This window comes from Amblyomma americanum, chromosome 1 (genome assembly GCF_052857255.1).
Source record: "Amblyomma americanum isolate KBUSLIRL-KWMA chromosome 1, ASM5285725v1, whole genome shotgun sequence".
NCBI classification, from domain to species: domain Eukaryota; kingdom Metazoa; phylum Arthropoda; class Arachnida; order Ixodida; family Ixodidae; genus Amblyomma; species Amblyomma americanum.
The window spans coordinates 534,727,187-534,743,802 of record NC_135497.1 but is presented as its reverse complement, the minus strand read 5'-3'; the positions used below and the strand labels follow the sequence as shown (position 1 = coordinate 534,743,802).

At 46.1% G+C, this 16,616-nt stretch overlaps 1 protein-coding gene across 1 annotated transcript; it reads right to left on the bottom strand.

The window, feature by feature from the left end:
* Positions 1-526: 526 nt before the first annotated feature.
* On the bottom strand, positions 527-15,281 carry LOC144107707 (uncharacterized). The gene is made up of 4 exons (XM_077640841.1): positions 15,103-15,281; positions 11,767-11,852; positions 9,407-9,481; positions 527-903 (listed from the first exon to the last, which is right to left on the bottom strand). Exons 2-4 carry the CDS (start codon positions 11,840-11,842, stop codon positions 662-664), a joined length of 393 nt encoding a protein of 130 aa, XP_077496967.1. The 5' UTR covers positions 11,843-11,852; positions 15,103-15,281; the 3' UTR covers positions 527-661.
* Between the last annotated feature and the right edge of the window lie 1,335 nt (positions 15,282-16,616).

Below are 16,616 nucleotides of genomic sequence, written 5' to 3'. Positions count from 1 at the left end.
ATACACAGATTGCAGGTGGTCGCAGGCATATGCTTTATAACCCCCCCGCCCCCCTGGCCATGTCTTCGTTTTTTTTTTCAGTTGTATTTCTTGTTGTTGGATTTATTGCTGTTCGCGTTATTCTGGTCACGGGAAATTCCTCACAAACGACAGGTACCTATCGGCTATCCAAAGGAAAGAGCTGCATCACACTTACACAAAGTTATTCTAGGACCACTGATCCGCCATTGGTGCTGCATTATCCAGTTAACCTTATAGAATAGTTTCCGCTTCAATTACCTAAAAAAAAGCAATACCTCTATTCTTGGCCGCAGCTGTAGCTTAGTTGTTGAGCATCCACCTCGCATGAGAAAGTACGGGCTGCGATCCGTGAGCCAGACACCCGCACTGATTTACCAAACAGTACGAGCTTTGCACTGGCCTGGTTTTCACTTCTCTGGAGTAAAAAAGCTCGTTGAACCCGCGCAGATCAAACACATCGGCTATGATGCTCTTCCGCACAGCTGCACTTGGGCCAGTACACAAATAATCATCCAGTTCTATTCTTCTCGCGTTCCTGTGAACCCCCTTGAGGTATATACATTGTCAATGCGCCGAATGCTTGCTTAGAGGTGTCCAAGGAAGAAAGCGAGCAAGCTAAGACGATGCCATTCGGTCGGGCTCAGCGGCCGATCCAGGACGCATCGGAGCCCCCGGTGCTGGCGTTGGCGCCCTCCGCTGGCTGCACCTCGCTAGTGGTCCCATTGACGGAGACGCCGCGGCTCGCCAAGTGCACCAGGAAGAGCACAGCCAATGTGCCGCCGATGGACAGTCCCAGCATCAGCGCGAACACCACCAGGAACGTGAGCGTGGCCCGGCTGTCCTCTTTGTCAGCCACGCAGGGGCTCGCGGATGTGAACGCTTCTGCGAGCAACGCCGACGTTCGGAAGAATATTCCGCACATGAATATCGGATTACGCACAGAGTGAACAACACAATCATATTCTAATTTTTCAAGTAAATTGTACGATTTAGGCGCGATGCAGAACGCCGCTATACCGGGCGTTTCACCTCAGATGTTCTCCAATTTTCAAAAAAAAGGCTTTTTGAGTTAGAAGAGCGCTTTTTTCGGCATAAAATTGTCAGCAGAGTAGTGCATCAGCATACAGCTAACTAGCAGGCCGATTAACTAATACTGAGTGGTTAACGTTTCAACTTACACTGTTCCTCTCCTTATTTCAGGGGCGTGTATCCAACCGTAACTAGTATCCAAATCAGTTTCTCAATTTCGACAACATAGTTACCCTCGGCGCTCTAGCCCAGGACATTATGGCCGCATCACGCCCGAATACATGCGCTTTCGAAAAGCTCTCAGGCATGCAATTCGTCGAAATAGCCACAATTTGTAGGGCCACAGCGCCGAGCGTAAATGCGTTTTCGAATTTCACAAAAACTGATTTAGATATTACGTATGGGCGGTTGCAGGCTTCTCGATAAATATGGAGGTTAACAGTGATAGCTAAAAATCACTATTGAATATTAGCTAATCAGCTTGCTAGTTGGCGCATCTTGGTTGTACTCTGATATACTACACCGCTGACAGTGCTATACCAAAAAAGCGCTCGTCTAACTCATCATGGAATATTGCGTGCTACTACGGAACACCACAACCGATAAGATAAAGAAACAAACAGGCAGTTACAAGGAGGGAACTCAGAAACTGTAAGCCTAAAAACTTTTTTTTTTCATTGCACAACAACGACAACCATCGTACGGGTCCAGTGGGCGTCTACCGTACAGCTACTTGGCTGTCAGCTGTATCGGTGAAAATGTGTCATGAATATATGAGGCGCTGCCCTGAGGTCACCCAGCCTGGTTCTCTGGAATCATCTCCTTTTAGCGCTTGGGCGTAATGTGCGGGAAAAAGTGCGGCCCCCCGCATATGCCTTGCACTGGCTATCAATGTACAGTCTTTGTCAAAAGTGTACACCCCAAGAGGTATTCTTCTGAGCACTGCAGTCTCACATACTCAGTGACCCTAGTCTCACGAATTAAGGAGTAATTTAAGCCCTCAACCCTCCGAAGCTTAGGACTATCAAACGTGCTAAAGTGCCCGCTACACAGTTTGGAAGCAAACGCTTTGGACTGTATAATTTTGACAAAGACTGTACTTCAGACTGGCACTGACTTGTGCGCTATTTTTCTACTTATTCAAAAAAATGCTGCTCTCACCAAGATAATTTAATGGTGCCTTGCAGTACCCTAGAAGAAATTTGTGCTTTTGAGGGCGATCTGATATTCAGGTAAACATTCAACTAGCTCCGTCTTGAAGGCTTATGCTTAAGTCTTGACATCGAGAATCTGGCCCCAACCTGCTCTTGCGAAATAGTCACTATCCAACCCCACTTTTGGTGCTCGACTCTTGAGCTCAATGCTGTGGTACCGACCCCCCGCCGCGGCAGCCGCATTTCGATGAAGGCGAAGCGCAAAATGACGATGTGCTGTGCAATGTAACACCACGTTAAGTTCAAAATTTATCTGGAACCCTCCTCTACAGTGCCTCTCCAAGAACGCGAGCAGATGAATAGTAAACCCCAGATTGTACATAGCAAGGCGATAACTGACACGGGCACGTCGACAGCGGCTTGGTCCAGCGATCACTGAACCGCACAGTCAAGTACCCTTCGAGCATAAGCGCACAAATATTATTTTAAGTAATACTCTTCTTTGGGTGAGTTGTTCATCTTCGAGAGGCTTCTGCGCGAAGAGTACGGGACACAACAGAGAAACACACACCACATGTACAGGGCCTGTGTGTACATGTCGTGTGTGTTTCTTTGTTGTGTCCCGTCTTCTTCGCGCAAGTACGCACCCTTTCAAATATTGTTTTAGCGCCTGACTATATTACGATTGGTATATAATTCCCGAGTATACAATTCACTTGTGAGGCGAAAATAATAAAAAAATCGCTGCAATCCCGGTTTTCACCGAAAATTAACGATTTAACTTAATTTCCAGTAGCTCCCTGTCACCAGTGCGCCCTTGTTGCGTGCGCTCCCAGGCGTGTGGGCGTAGCTTTTTCGGTCTCTCAGGAGATGCTCTCGAGTCAGTGACAAGCTCAGCCAGGAACGCGCTACCTAAGTGACAAACGCGTGTGGTCGTTTGGTCCCCAGCTTTCGGCGGTCGCAAGGCAGACAACGGGTCAAAGTCAAAGATTCGCAAACAAAAACAAGCTTTATGTAGCAAATAGGCGATACAGAGGATTTGCATAGCACCCATAAGAACACATGCACACTGTTCTCCATAAGAATGCAATGCATGCAAAACATATTACAGAGAGGCTACAGTACAAAGAAGGATCCTTCAATAACAGCGCGATAATAGACGAGAGAGGCAACCAAAAAAAATGGCAGTGGCTTAGCTTGGCTAACCCTGGAATTCAGCGAAAAGCAAGCACGCTTGCTAAGCGTCTGAGGCTCGTCCATGGCAGCTCCGCTACACGCTCGCGACAGCCGTTCCATATGTACTCACACGACCACGTGGCTATGACGTGTGTCACATGGTCTTATGACACCCCCATCGAATGTTATCACGCGGCTTCACATCATCCCATCGGATGTGCTCAAGGTAAAATGTCAACCTAAAGATCACCCAATGTCAAAGGTCAGCTAAAGGTAATCGGGCAAGGTCAGGGGTCAAGGGTTCGACACCGTAACTGTACCACATATGGTCATACACGGCTATCCTTCGTTCGGCTGAAGGTCGTTCAAGGTCGTTGTGCTGCCTACCCGAAGACTGCTTAACCTAGCGTAGTGAAACTTTTCGCTTCAATGAAACAATTGCTTCACTGGGCACTGCGACGGTCTGACGACCGGAGGAACACGACGGGGCCGTCCCGAAGACTGGCACGCGCTGGCTCTCAGGTGCGTAGCGGGGTGAGTGGTGGTGACCCAGGGGCTGCGCGGGAGCGCTTCTTGGACGCTGGCACTATGCGGCACAGGCTGACCCACGGCACCTTCCTATATAGGGCGTATATTCTTCACTTCGAGGCAGGTGCACCCACACAGACATAGCGTCCGCAGTAGGATCGCTATCTCACCCACCCGCCTAGGCTCGCGTCGCCATTGGTCAGGCGAGGAGGGTTTCCCAGATGGTTCGAGTTGCAGCACGCTCAAGGTCACGCGCTCTCCGTCGGCAGTCGAGGGCTATTCCTCCAAGCTTCTCGGTCCTTCAATGACGCGCGTGGGCGAGTTTCCTTTCACGCCTCGCCGACTTTTACCTCGCTACGCTTTCTGCTGGAAGCTATAAACAACGTAATCTTCGCACTCAGGTATGCTGTTTGGTGTTTTATACCACATTTGTTTTTGAAACAGGCATAAGGCTTCTTGAGTTCGTGCAGTTTAAGCCTGCGGGGAGCGGTGAACACCACTTTCACGTCCGCTTTTTTCGCAGTTTTCTTCAAGTTGTCTGAAAGGGTGTGACCATAGGGAAGCACAGCCACCCTTTTCTTCTCACTGGTTGCCTGGGGATCGTTTTCTCCATGAGCGGAAAGGCTCCTAAGAATGAGTTTCGCTGCAGGAAAGAGTAGTCAAACAGGTTGGCCTGCTTCTCACAAGCCTTCTACTTGGTTGGAAACACTTCGTAGCATGCAATGGCAGCAAGATTTTGCTAGAGAATTTTTAAAGCTAGATGATACCATTCCTCGCTTTACAAGCGTGGAGTGGGCAGAGCGAAAAGCTTAGAGCGAACTATCAGCGCAGGGATCATAATTCCAGCAAGCATGGTAGTCAGAGAAAGATTTATGCATAGAAAGCAGATATCCACATCGCATGGCAGTTCCTGGGCTAGTATTAACGGACTGAGGTGATCTTGAAAGGCTGATAAAATTTGACTTGCTTCGAGTTGAAGGGCTTTCCCGTGGCAGTCAATCAATACTAAAAAGACAAACAAATCTGGAAATTTTAAGAACCGTTGAAGCCTCAAAGCGACGCATGCAGAAAGGTTTTGTCAAGGTGGCTTAAAAAAAGGTCACTAAGAACAGCCGCTAAAGGCAACCTGTGCACACTTCCTCCTTTGTGTGGGTAGGGCTTGTCATTTCAGGTTTTAAAGATGTTCTCCAGATAAAATTGTATAAGTTCTAAAAAACCGGCACGGCAAACCCCTTCATGTTGTAAGGCTGCGGCACCGAAGGGGTCGATGCTGTCTTAACGAGTGCTAGCTGAGAGGCATGCGGCAGCGAATAATCCAAATATCTGACATCGATTCAGAAGGCTCTTGATGGGCTGGGGCATAACAAAATCTAACACTTGTTCCGAGTTTTTAACCAGAAAGAGGCCACTTTCACCGAGCAGGTTCATTTTTCTTGTAGATAAATTGCAACGCACGTTAGACAAGCCCCATGTTCAACGGCACGGCTTTCCTAGCCGTCTCCGTAACCTTCGAGTCTCAGGTTGAAATCTCGCTTCCTAATCTCAAGACCGACGCAAACCAAATTATGTGCAAGGCTTAGCTTAAACATACTAACGAAGGGCATCAAACATGGCTCATGAAACTACCTGGAAATCGTCTTTAGTGCGAAAAGGCATAAGGCTGACGTGCCACTATGGTTGATAATTTCACAGTAGGCGACTTTGCGAAAGGGCATTCCAATTTTTTCGACGATAACTGAATCTGGTAGATAAAGATGACCATTTCCTGGTTTAAAATTCGGAACAAGTGTTTGATTTTGTTATGTCCGATCCTGACTAGAGCCTTCTCAACCGATGCCAAAGATTTGGATTTTTTTTTTGAAGCGATGTTTATTGCCTCAGGGCATAAAAACTATGAAGTGAGAGATGAGGAAGATGCTTAAACAAATGACAAAAGGTGGGCTCGCTGCCGCATGCCTCTCTGAAAGCACGCGTTGAAGACCGCATCGGTGCCACAGCCTTCCAAAATGAAGCAGGAGTCTTCTGTGCCGGCTTTTTTTTTTCAACTTCTGCAATGTTATCTGGAGAACGCCTTTAAAACGTGGAATGACAAGCGCTACCCAAACAAAGGAAGGGGCGTGCACTGGTTCCTCTTTAGCGCCTATTATTAGTGGCCTTTTTTAAAAGCCATCTTGACAAAACCCTCCTGCGTCACTCTGACAGTTCAAAGATTTTTAGGATTTTCAGATTCGCTAATGATTTTTAGCATTGATTGGCTGTGCCCTTCAAGAAGAAGCTAGCAAGATTTTCGCACGCCATGCGAATATCCGCTTTGCAGACATGCAGTTTTCTCTGACAACCTTGTTTGCTGGAGTTATGATCCCCGCGCCAGCAATCCCCGCTCTTTTAGAGCGTTAAACTCTTGCTTCTTGCGTTTCCGCTCCCAGCATTGGGGGTTACAACGCAAATCGTAACCCAGTACTTGCCATGGCAACCAGGTGGTTACATATTAAATAAGAGCAACAGGCGGCAGCGTGATGCACGAGTACCACACCTCGAAACTACACTATGTCGATCCGGTATATGTACATCCCTGTCTGACAGGCGTCAAATTCCAGCCACTTGGTCCCGACATTCGCATAAAATTTGTGGGCCAGCCGTTTTTCGCAGAATGTACCGGATAGTGTCATACAATTTCGTGCAGCATAAACCTACTAGTCAAGTAAGAGCCCAGCTCGCGGCAGGGATTCGAACCGGTGACCTATGTAGCCCACATTCCAGGCCTTTACGAATCTTCATATGGACATTGCGGCTCAACCGTTTGTCGCAGAGTGCTCGGGGGGGGGGGGGGGGGGGGGCGGGAATACTATCTCGCGTTTCGTGCAGCATAAACTTGTTAAGTTAGAGTCTAGCTCGCGACAAGGGTTCGAACCGGCGACCTAGGTTAGGTGTGTTAACGCTCGTTAACGATCGAAAATGCTTCTACGAAATTCCTTTGCCAAATCAAAGCCTGTTGGAGGCAAAAAAAATCACGTGCGGTTTATATATTGGGGTTAACCAGGAATTATCGTGTGCTAGCACCATTATCCCTGGGTTCGCATGGTTTATCTTGACATTCTATGTTTTTGCTTGACCTGAACTGGCCTACATTGGTTGATATATCATGATATGTGAGTTGGCGTGATATTGCATCATTTCAGCCTTTTACTGCGGTAGAATTTGTCATTCTTTGCATTCGCAGGTCCCTGGGAATCTTGATTCCGCCCCTGGTATTAGAATGCATCTTGAAACCACGCGAACAATACAAGAGACGAGGAAGAAATCAACAAGACAGAGAGCGGTTTCTTCTTCGTTCCTTGTCTTTTTTGCGCGATTACAAGATGAATTCTGATACTGTAGCCACCCATTAGCCCGCCTTTCTCTGTTATACACGCTCCTGGCGCAGTGGTGCTGCAGTTAAGCTATGCGCCACTGCTCCGCGATGACAGGAGCTGGTGGGGCTTGTGAGACCCATGTTAATTCTGAGGAATATCTCGCGCCTAATCATTAATTGAACTACCACGATGGGAAGTTTGCTCACAATCCGGTGGGCAGCGGTCGATGACCTCACAAATTAACGTGACCAAGGTTTGCCACGTGCTAGAAGCAGGCATCGGACAGACAGACAACCACGTTTCGGCGGGTTTGAAGCAATAGAGCACTAAAATGGCAACTACAGGAATCGTTCTCTCCCTACTCGGGGAGGTAGTGATTGCTATTATTCAGCCCAATGCTGCATTTTGGCAGCGCCTTTGATTTCCAAGTGGCCTGGATAATGCTTTATTTTAAGCGACCCCATAAGAGCCTCACTGGAGCGGAAAGCCAGCATCGCACTGGGAGAAGGCACTGAAGAAATAAGAGATTTCATAGCGGGGGGAAGGGGATTCGAACCTGCGGCGGCGCGAACAAATCAGTTCCGCTGGCCGCTGCTTCAGACCACTGCTCCATCTGCACAGCTTTTTTTAAAAGCATGGTATTTATTACTTTAGAAATGTATTCTATTTACAATGACTAAATTATTTACAAAGCTTTTAGGAAACGTCACGAAAGACATCGCAAAAAGAAAGATCACCAGAACACTAGACGGGAGGTAAGGCTGAGCACATCTCCAAGAGGGAGTGCCACTCCGGTTTAAAGCCAGTAGGTTCACAAACTTAATTCCCTCCAAATGAAGTCATTTGCCAGAAGTCTGAACATCCTTCGTGTACGAACTGCCAGGCTCTCGAGCTGTCCTTGCAATTTCGGTGTCTTCGTCACGTATCCGCGTTGAAAGTGACAGTCTCTCAGGCTGTCATTTGAAAGCGCGGTCTTCGTCATTTTCAATCCGTGCACGTGGAAGCATCATAAGACGAGCATGCAGCAAACCGCATAAATTTTGCGGGAGATAAGAAGCGGTAAAATTCAAAAGACCCAATGAAACGGCAATGCCATCGGGTTATGGTAATTCTGTGCTTAGCTCTTATTGTGATTGTCGTTGTAATTATACATGTCCAGCTAGTCGCATCACCTGCAAGCGAAAGCAGATTTTGTGTACTGCTACAGACAGAAATATCAGCTGAACCGCTTCAGCTAATCGACTTTTCAGAGTCGTCCTTCAGTTCAGTCCCAGTTGCATAAGCTGGGGATGTCGACGGCGGTCCTTCGCGTTGTGGCAGTAAGGACCAAATTCTATAGAAGCGATGCTGAGGACTGACGGCAGGTTTTGGTGTTCAGTCGTTCTGGTCCTCTTGGGTGGTGCCGAGATACCATCCCTTGTCCGGACCTTCATGATGCTCCAGGAGATGTTACTCAATTGATAAAAAGAACCTAAATGCCGGCGCATTTCCTTTTCCTCGCGCTGTCACATACTCCGGCCGTCGCAATAACTTCTACATATCTCCGGCATGAAACGCTGCTATTTGGTCAATAAATTTTGGGAATAAGTGAAAAAAAATGATGCGCTTCAGCAGAAACTGGCGTCAAGCGTGTCGCCACTTGAAGATTATTATCTACTTCTCCACTGCAGAACTAACCTGCAGCCACAATGTTTCTCTTTTTTTTTCACTTCGGTCTAAACGTCGTTATCTCCAGCATTGATCTTGAGGCTACTGCCATCAGCTTCCTCATCGCGACACTGCCCTGACAGTGCGCGAACCGTGTATAGTGAGTAGCTGCTTTTATACTAATTTTCTAACAGTTTAAAGCAAAGTGCAACAGCACTTTAAAGAAAGTGGCCATCTATTGATGTAACTGACTTCGTACAGGGATCTTCTGTAGCTTTATAAGGGTCATGAACCTTGGCGTGGTGTGCAACCACATTCAGCTGACACAGCACGTCACCGTGAATCTGTGAGCTGTCTACGGCGCTATCGTACTAGTCATGCTGACAGCGAACCCCGAGGTACGCCTCTCTTACAAGCGACTTTGTCCCGTAATCTATGCTGTCACAGAGCAGCCACAGAAGGCGTATCTCCGGAAAGTACTGCTTAGAGAGTGGTTACCGTGCACAACGGTGACCGAACGGAGGCTCCGCAGGCGGGGCGTCGCTTCCGGTGTCACCACAAGTCCGGGGACGTCTGAAATAGAAATTCCTGTTAAAGAAACTGCAAAATAGAACAGTCTGCTTTGAGCTACCTAGCACTCTTCTGGCACATTTAGAAAAAAATGTTTCCAAACCGGCATCACCTGAGCGACCGACTACAAATTTCAGGGACTTCTTCGTTATCACCATAAGGGCCTCAGTGTGCTCTTACGACACAAAATGCATTCAATGCTACGAAGATGGGCTCATTTCTTTTGATTCCACCTGCAGTAGATTTCCACTGGCTGGGGAATTCGGCTGAAGCGAACTAGGCGTCGGATTCGATTCCAAACGTGTAGCACGCATTTCTGTAGAGGCCAAGTACAAGCAAACCGGCCTACTAAAAATTTGGTGTCCGCTAAGACACGACAGGAGATTAATTTGAAGCCCAGCTATGACACAGGGGCAACAGCATTCCTTCGTGTATGCATACACATCACCACTATTTTGGCCGCAAAGAAAAAAAACACCAGTACATTAAAGCCTGTATCAAAAGTCACTTCGCAGCACATCGGATGATATTGAGCCGCACCGTGGATCTATTTAAGCTGTAGGCGAGGGTAATATGCCCTTCTAGATGAAAAATTTATTCTTTAACTGCCGTTATTATGTTCTAATTTTTCACTTCATAAAACGTAACCGCATAAATGGAACAAATACAGCAAATACTCTACTAAGGTGTCACTAACAAATGTTCAAACAAACCGTTCTAACATACAAGCCGCTGAATTTATTGCTTTGGGCAAAAATAAAAAGCTGCTGGGGAAAACTTTCCAAGACGTCCCGTCGTGTATGTGCGGAAAAAGTAGAGTTCTAATGCCAAGCGCATTCATTGCACGACCCAAAGGGGGCTTTAAAATTAGTAACATGGAGGATGAAACACATTGACTGTCACGCGCTTGGTGTGTAAACGCGCTGCCATCGCATCGCACTAAAAAACACGCGAAGAAATCGCATAAACAGTGAAGTATTTGTCTCTCTTTACCAGGTTTTTTTTTATATAGGGTCCATATTTTTTAGAGCAAGGTAACTTCTTTATTTATTTCAGTCCTGCGGATACAGTAGGAGCTACGGCGGGCACCTGTTAAGAAAGAGATTGCGCTAATTGATTCTCTAGTTGACAAAACACGTTACTTCAATTTTTATAATTTTTATTTTCCCGGGCATCTCGTATTTGCAGAGTTAAAGCTCGTCCTTCAAATATTATACTTAAGCAAACATTTCACACTACCACCTTGTCGAGAGCAGATGTAGGCATGAAATGCACTGCAGGAAAGGCGTACCTTATTCTAATACCATATGTGGATACTGACAGGCGCACACGAGTCCTGGGGAGCGTTTCTAATAAGCTACTTTTGTTTCATTAGTTTGTCTGCACGAGCGACAGCGTGCCGAGTTTCCGTTGCCGCCTTTAATGTACGGTGAAGTAAGTAGTGCCGTGTACAGTCGTCTCTTGGTTCCCAAGTTTAGGAAATGTTGAAAGTTTGTTGGAAATTTTAGGACATTGAAATAAATACAAATCGTAAGGGGAAAATAGTTTTTGCTTAGCAAAGGACCACCGCTCAGAAGGATAGTACCGCCAATGATATCCCATTTTGGAGGATTTAAAATCAATGCCACTTGCCATGCACAGTTTGTATTAAAAGCGCACAAGTGTGCTAGTTTCCTTCTGACACGATGAAACGTGGTACCAGTGCCAAGAGACAAGAGTAGACACTGAACGTGTACGAAGTCTTACTTCGCCAACGAAACACTAATAAACCCTAAGCGGCACCAGACAAGCCAGGCGCAGGAAACTAACTCCCCTACAACAAGACAGCAGACACCCCCTCCACTCCCCAAAAATAAACAAAAAAGAGCAAGACGGATGCAGCACAAAATTTTTCTTTCATTACGTTTTCCGTCTTGTCTCTTACTAATTTACCCTGCTATCTCACAAGCGCGCAGCGGACGGATCCTTTCAGACAACCCAGTTCTGTCTACAGAAGCGCAGCAGAAGGAACGCTCAAGCAGCTATCTTTTTCGGCGACAATTGCGCGATACTGCGACTGTTTTCCGCTTTATCGACGTGCAAAACTTGTGCGATAAACGTGTCAGGTTTAAAACGTGCTTGAAGGCTGCGCCTTGTAGACGCAATGCCGACGGTGGTCGGCCAGTTGACTGCCAACCTACTGCGCAATGCATCGATTATCTACACGACCCTCAGTCCGAGAAGGATGCGAGACAAGGGCAACAGTAACATTAAAGCTTCATTCTGGAGCAGTACTTCCAAGTCCGCACCTATTTTCTTCTGAATCAGACCGTTGTCCTCGCCTCCGGCCTCCGTGGTTTTCCTCGCTTCGTTGTTGTCAAGCATAGAGCCAGTCCTGCACAGTATCGCCCCCAGCAAATGACGCTGGGTTTTGACATGATGGGCTTCGCAGTGGTCGCAAATTGTTCATCAAGCATTGCAGGCAGCATTTTATGGCGTGATGTATTTAATCAGCAGTACAAAGCTATATAATAATATGGCCAGTAAAAGGGCAAGGTAACTGCCACCGGCGAATAAAAATACAGACATGGACGAAAAGCTTCTGATTCCTCGCGAGTGCTGTAGTTTACGGTATATACTGCATGTACTAAAATGCCCAAATGTGAAACTTTTGAGGCCATGCGGACTATCTGCAGGCGCGAACTATACATTAGCTTTGTTTTAGAAATTGCGTATTATAACCTGTCATTTCCAACATAATTATCACTGCCATGAAGATTTTTACGGTCCTACTTTGGCTGTGTTTACGTTCTCTACTGTCGCGCAGTTTGTTGGTTCTACGCGTTATTACTGGTTATAGCAGCTGTCTCCAATATAAAATATCATTTCTCATCTTTTCCCCGGAGCCTCCACTGAGAATAAAGCATGCATCAGTGCCTGTATCCGCAAAGAACGGGGGTAGACTTGCTCGCATCACAAAGCAATGTGCTGCTGTGTGCTTCACCTCGTCGAAAGGAAGACAGTTCTCGGAAAAGAAAATCAGATCGAACAAGATTTCGAAAGCAACCATTTTTTGAACACAGATGTGTTACATCTTGTTGCCCCCAAATCATGGATAATGCTGACCATGAACGGTTCTGAGACTGCATTATTTGTCACCACAATTACACAAAAAAAAAATCGGCCAAAGAAACACCTTTGTAAATGAAAACGTATTATTGATCCCACGAGCATGTTGTGGGGTCTGCGAACCCAGCCTCTGCGGTCTAAGCGCCTCATGTGGAATATATCGCGGCAGCTTAAATATTACGCATCTTTTTAAGAGCATTCTATAACTGAAGACTACGCTGCACATGGAATTCGCCCGAGGACTTTGCACTTTTGGAAGTAAGGAACGGTCACAGTGTAAGTATGCGACTGTGGCAAAGCTTGCGAAGCCACCGAAACGCAAACTGATTATAGCATTTGCTAAAATAATTAGAGATCACTGCGGCTACCCGCATTCGAAGAATGCGAAAGCGTCGACGCCTCTGCGACACTGGTCGCTTTTCAGATTTGGCGCCACGGTTGTTTTCTCGTTCACCTCATTGACTCGTTATCGATTAACTCTGATTATACCCTCGTTTCATCCCGCCAACCATATCAAGTTTTCATATTTTCCGCCACTTAAATTACATGGTTCCTTAATTAACCACTTTATTCACAACTAATTCACCCTAATTCATCTCAAATCACATTTTTGCAATTAATTCACTTTTATTTCACCCTAAATCACCCTTAGTTTATCTTAATGTACCATTAATCCACATTTAAATCACATTGTTTTACTATTAATTCACTTTATTTCACAATTATTCCATTAATTATTCACCTTAATTCACCCTTGATTCATCTTAATGTGCCAATATTTCACATTTAAATTCCATTAATTGACCATAATTCAGAACGAATTCACCTTTATTCAGATTTAATTCACTTTATTTCACATTAATTCCATCTTGGCACTTTCTATAATCATTAATTATTGATTAGATTTCGATGAACTGCTCAATTTTCCTCGCTTCATGAATGAATAAATGAATGAAAAATTTATTCTCGTCATCATGGGGCCTTACGGTCGGGGCGCAGCAATTAGGAGGGGGTGCCTCCCGGCCGGCTCTCAGTACCGGAGAACGCGGAGAGTCTTGTTTTCATCTCAGTATTCATTTCAGACTTTCAAATTTGGCGCCACGCGTAGGCTCCACCCACAATAATGGTCACGTGATCTCAAACTTCCAGCATTTTTAAATTTGGCACCACTTTTGCTAAGGGCCCGCTCATTTTTTTTTGACATTTTCGGCTGTAATTTATTATCTATTCATCCGATTTCGATTTTTTTTTTCGGGCAGCATCCTCACATCTCCCTATTTCGATTACAACCGCTCGTTTGACGCTACCTTGCCTGAGCTCTCCCACAACTGCAGCGGACACGCTTTCGCGGACACCATCCCCGCCGACACAGCATAATAAAGCTTTCGCTTTAATAATTTATCCTCACCTGCGCACCACAGCAATTATTCTCTGGCGAAACATTTTATCTACGGCTAATACAGTCAATTTGAATAACGTGTATTTAATTGGACACATGGCTTATTCAAGCTGGGCCTAATGCCACATCCCCAAGCCTACAAACAGCATAATAGCGTATCGCCCGACGTACCCCCGCCGAAGGCTGCCCCTGGCACATTTTGAACAAACCGCGAACTAAGGTACTGAGCACCGCTTATCCGCGTCCTGCCCCGTACAGGCGGTGGTCCCGGGTTCGATCTCCAGGGTAGGACCAATTTTTCTATTGTAAAAGCTTCTGTGGGAGCTGTATAGCTTTTCTTTGTAGCCACATGGCTACGATTCGCCATATCGCTAAGACTACAAACAACATAATAACAGTAATAGTTTTTTTTGGGAAAGGAAATGGCGCAGTATCTGTCTCATATATCGACGGATACCATAACTGCTCCGTAAAGGAAGGGATAAAGGAGGGAGTGGAAGAAGGAAGGAAGAAAGAGGTGCCGTAGTGGAGGGCTCCGGAATAATTTCGACCTCCTGGTGATCTTTAACGTGCACTGACATCGCACAGTACACGGGGGCCTTAGCGTTTTGCCGCCATAAAAACGCAGCCGCCGCGCTCGGGTTCGAACCCGGGAAGTCCGGATCAGTAGCCGAGCGCCCTAACCACTGTGCCACCACGGCGGGTACAAACAACATAATAGCGTATCGCTCGACGTACTAATTACCTCATACTGCTGCCTCGATTTTAGCAAAAAAAAAACACACCAAAGGCAGTTATTTGAGACGCTTTTGACTACTACGCTATTTATTTCCTTGTCAAATTTCGCGAGAGAATGCCAAGTTTTTTGAAATGGAAACAGTGAAAAGCATTGGACAAAAAAAGAACAGAGAGAACAACGCGCTGTCAACTCTTCTCTTATTCCGCCTGTACAACTAGAAAAGAACCCAGCCACACAGAACGTTATAGGAGAAGCCAGACGATACAAAAGGCACTATAATTTTTTCTAAGCGAGGTTTTTGAAATATGCAGATCCGAAGCTATGCCCGCCATAAACTGCATCACCCTCAGTGTAAACTGCAAGATTGGCTTTACTTACGACCGGTGTTATGTGCAGAGCAGGTCTCTGTGACGTGGAAGGAGGCTTTGTCCCAATTCGCTGAGTGCTGATTTCATCTGGACATCTCAATATAACGCATCGAGCTCCCTTCTCGAAGACCGGTAGCCTGTATGGCCGTGGGATCCTGGCGCCTTACGCAATGGCTACCGTTCAGTGGAACCGGGCGAGAGAATGCTCAGCTTCATCTTCCTTGAACCGTGTCACGCGGGGAGTATTTGTCGTGGGGGCAGTGCAAGAAGATGACAAATTAATTGAAGTAGGCCTAAACTGGCGAATTCGGTATAGACCAGGAACCCTAGAATAAAGCAGCGATACATTAGCAGCGTTTAAGCCAATGACGCCCCGGCTCCTTTTCGACGACAATGGCAATGTGTAGTACCGGAAGTACCACCGACTTTCTTCCGCACGCGCATTGATGCTACAGCGTGTTACCATTCCACTTTTGAAGCTCTACCATTCGAATATCATTCCCTTATTTAAATTCCCTCTCTCCCGGTACAAAGGGTGCATGACTGGCCCCCTACCAGGTACAACTAGCAGCTACACTCACTATACAAGCATCCAAAACTGCATACGCATGTGAACGAACACATGTACTCCATACATGGCAGACGCAGAGCTTCAGAGCATCAAAACTTCGGGGGGCACTTTGAGGATCTAAAATGCGTGAGGCGAAAGGTTTTCCGCGCGACTTGCTACTGCTGCTGCCTCTGTGAATTACTATTCATTAATTACTTAAAAATTAATTAGATGTTAGGTATTTACTAATGTATACTTATTGGTCACTAATTAATTATTAATTACTAGATACGGCATTTTTCCAATCATTCTGTGTTTTTTCCACTGTTCTTTGATGACTTCCGGTGGATGTGACGTCACATCGTTTTTCAACGCAATTTTTTTGCATTTTTGACTTTAACTATGTAACCAATTGAGCTACAGTCATCAATCTTGGCACCTAGGTTCATTTTTTCCTCTATCTGATGCAGCCATTCTTTTTCTCCTATCTTTATTAGTTCCCGAGTTATTTCTATGCTGTGACGACTTCCGTTGGATGTGACGTCCCACCGTTCCCGTGGATATATCGAAGTCCGCGCTATTTCGACGCAATTTTTGGCTCTAGTTAATTAACTAATTACTCTACTGTCATCAAACTTTTTTCTAGGGTCATTTTTTTCTTCTCTATCTGAAGCAACCATTCTTTTTTTCCTATCTTTATTAGTTCTCACTAAACGAAGCGTCACGGACGGACGGACGGACGGACACGATCGTAGCCGCGAGCGTGAGCCATTAAAGGCTTTCGCCTTAAAACTTCCCAGACCACTGGCTGTCTGCACGCTGCCATGGCGCTCATGGAGTACACGGTATTTTCCTAGGACGATCGAGGAGCGGTACCCTCTCATGCTGAGTTTCCCGGGATCAATTTTCTGGGCTCTTTTGGGGCTCTCATACTCAGAGTGCTAAAGCAGCTCCATTGCATGGCCCAGGAAGAA

Bases quoted from the DNA above. Each gene is read 5' to 3' on its own strand.
- LOC144107707 (XM_077640841.1), bottom strand. From the start codon at position 11,842: ATGCTTGACAACAACGAAGCGAGGAAAACCACGGAGGCCGGAGGCGAG. The intron at 9,482-11,766 runs GTGCGGACTTGG...TTTCTATTTCAG, and splicing joins TCTGATTCAGAAGAAAATAG to ACGTCCCCGGACTTGTGGTG. The intron at 904-9,406 runs GTAACCACTCTC...CGTTGCTCGCAG, and splicing joins TTCGGTCACCGTTGTGCACG to AAGCGTTCACATCCGCGAGC.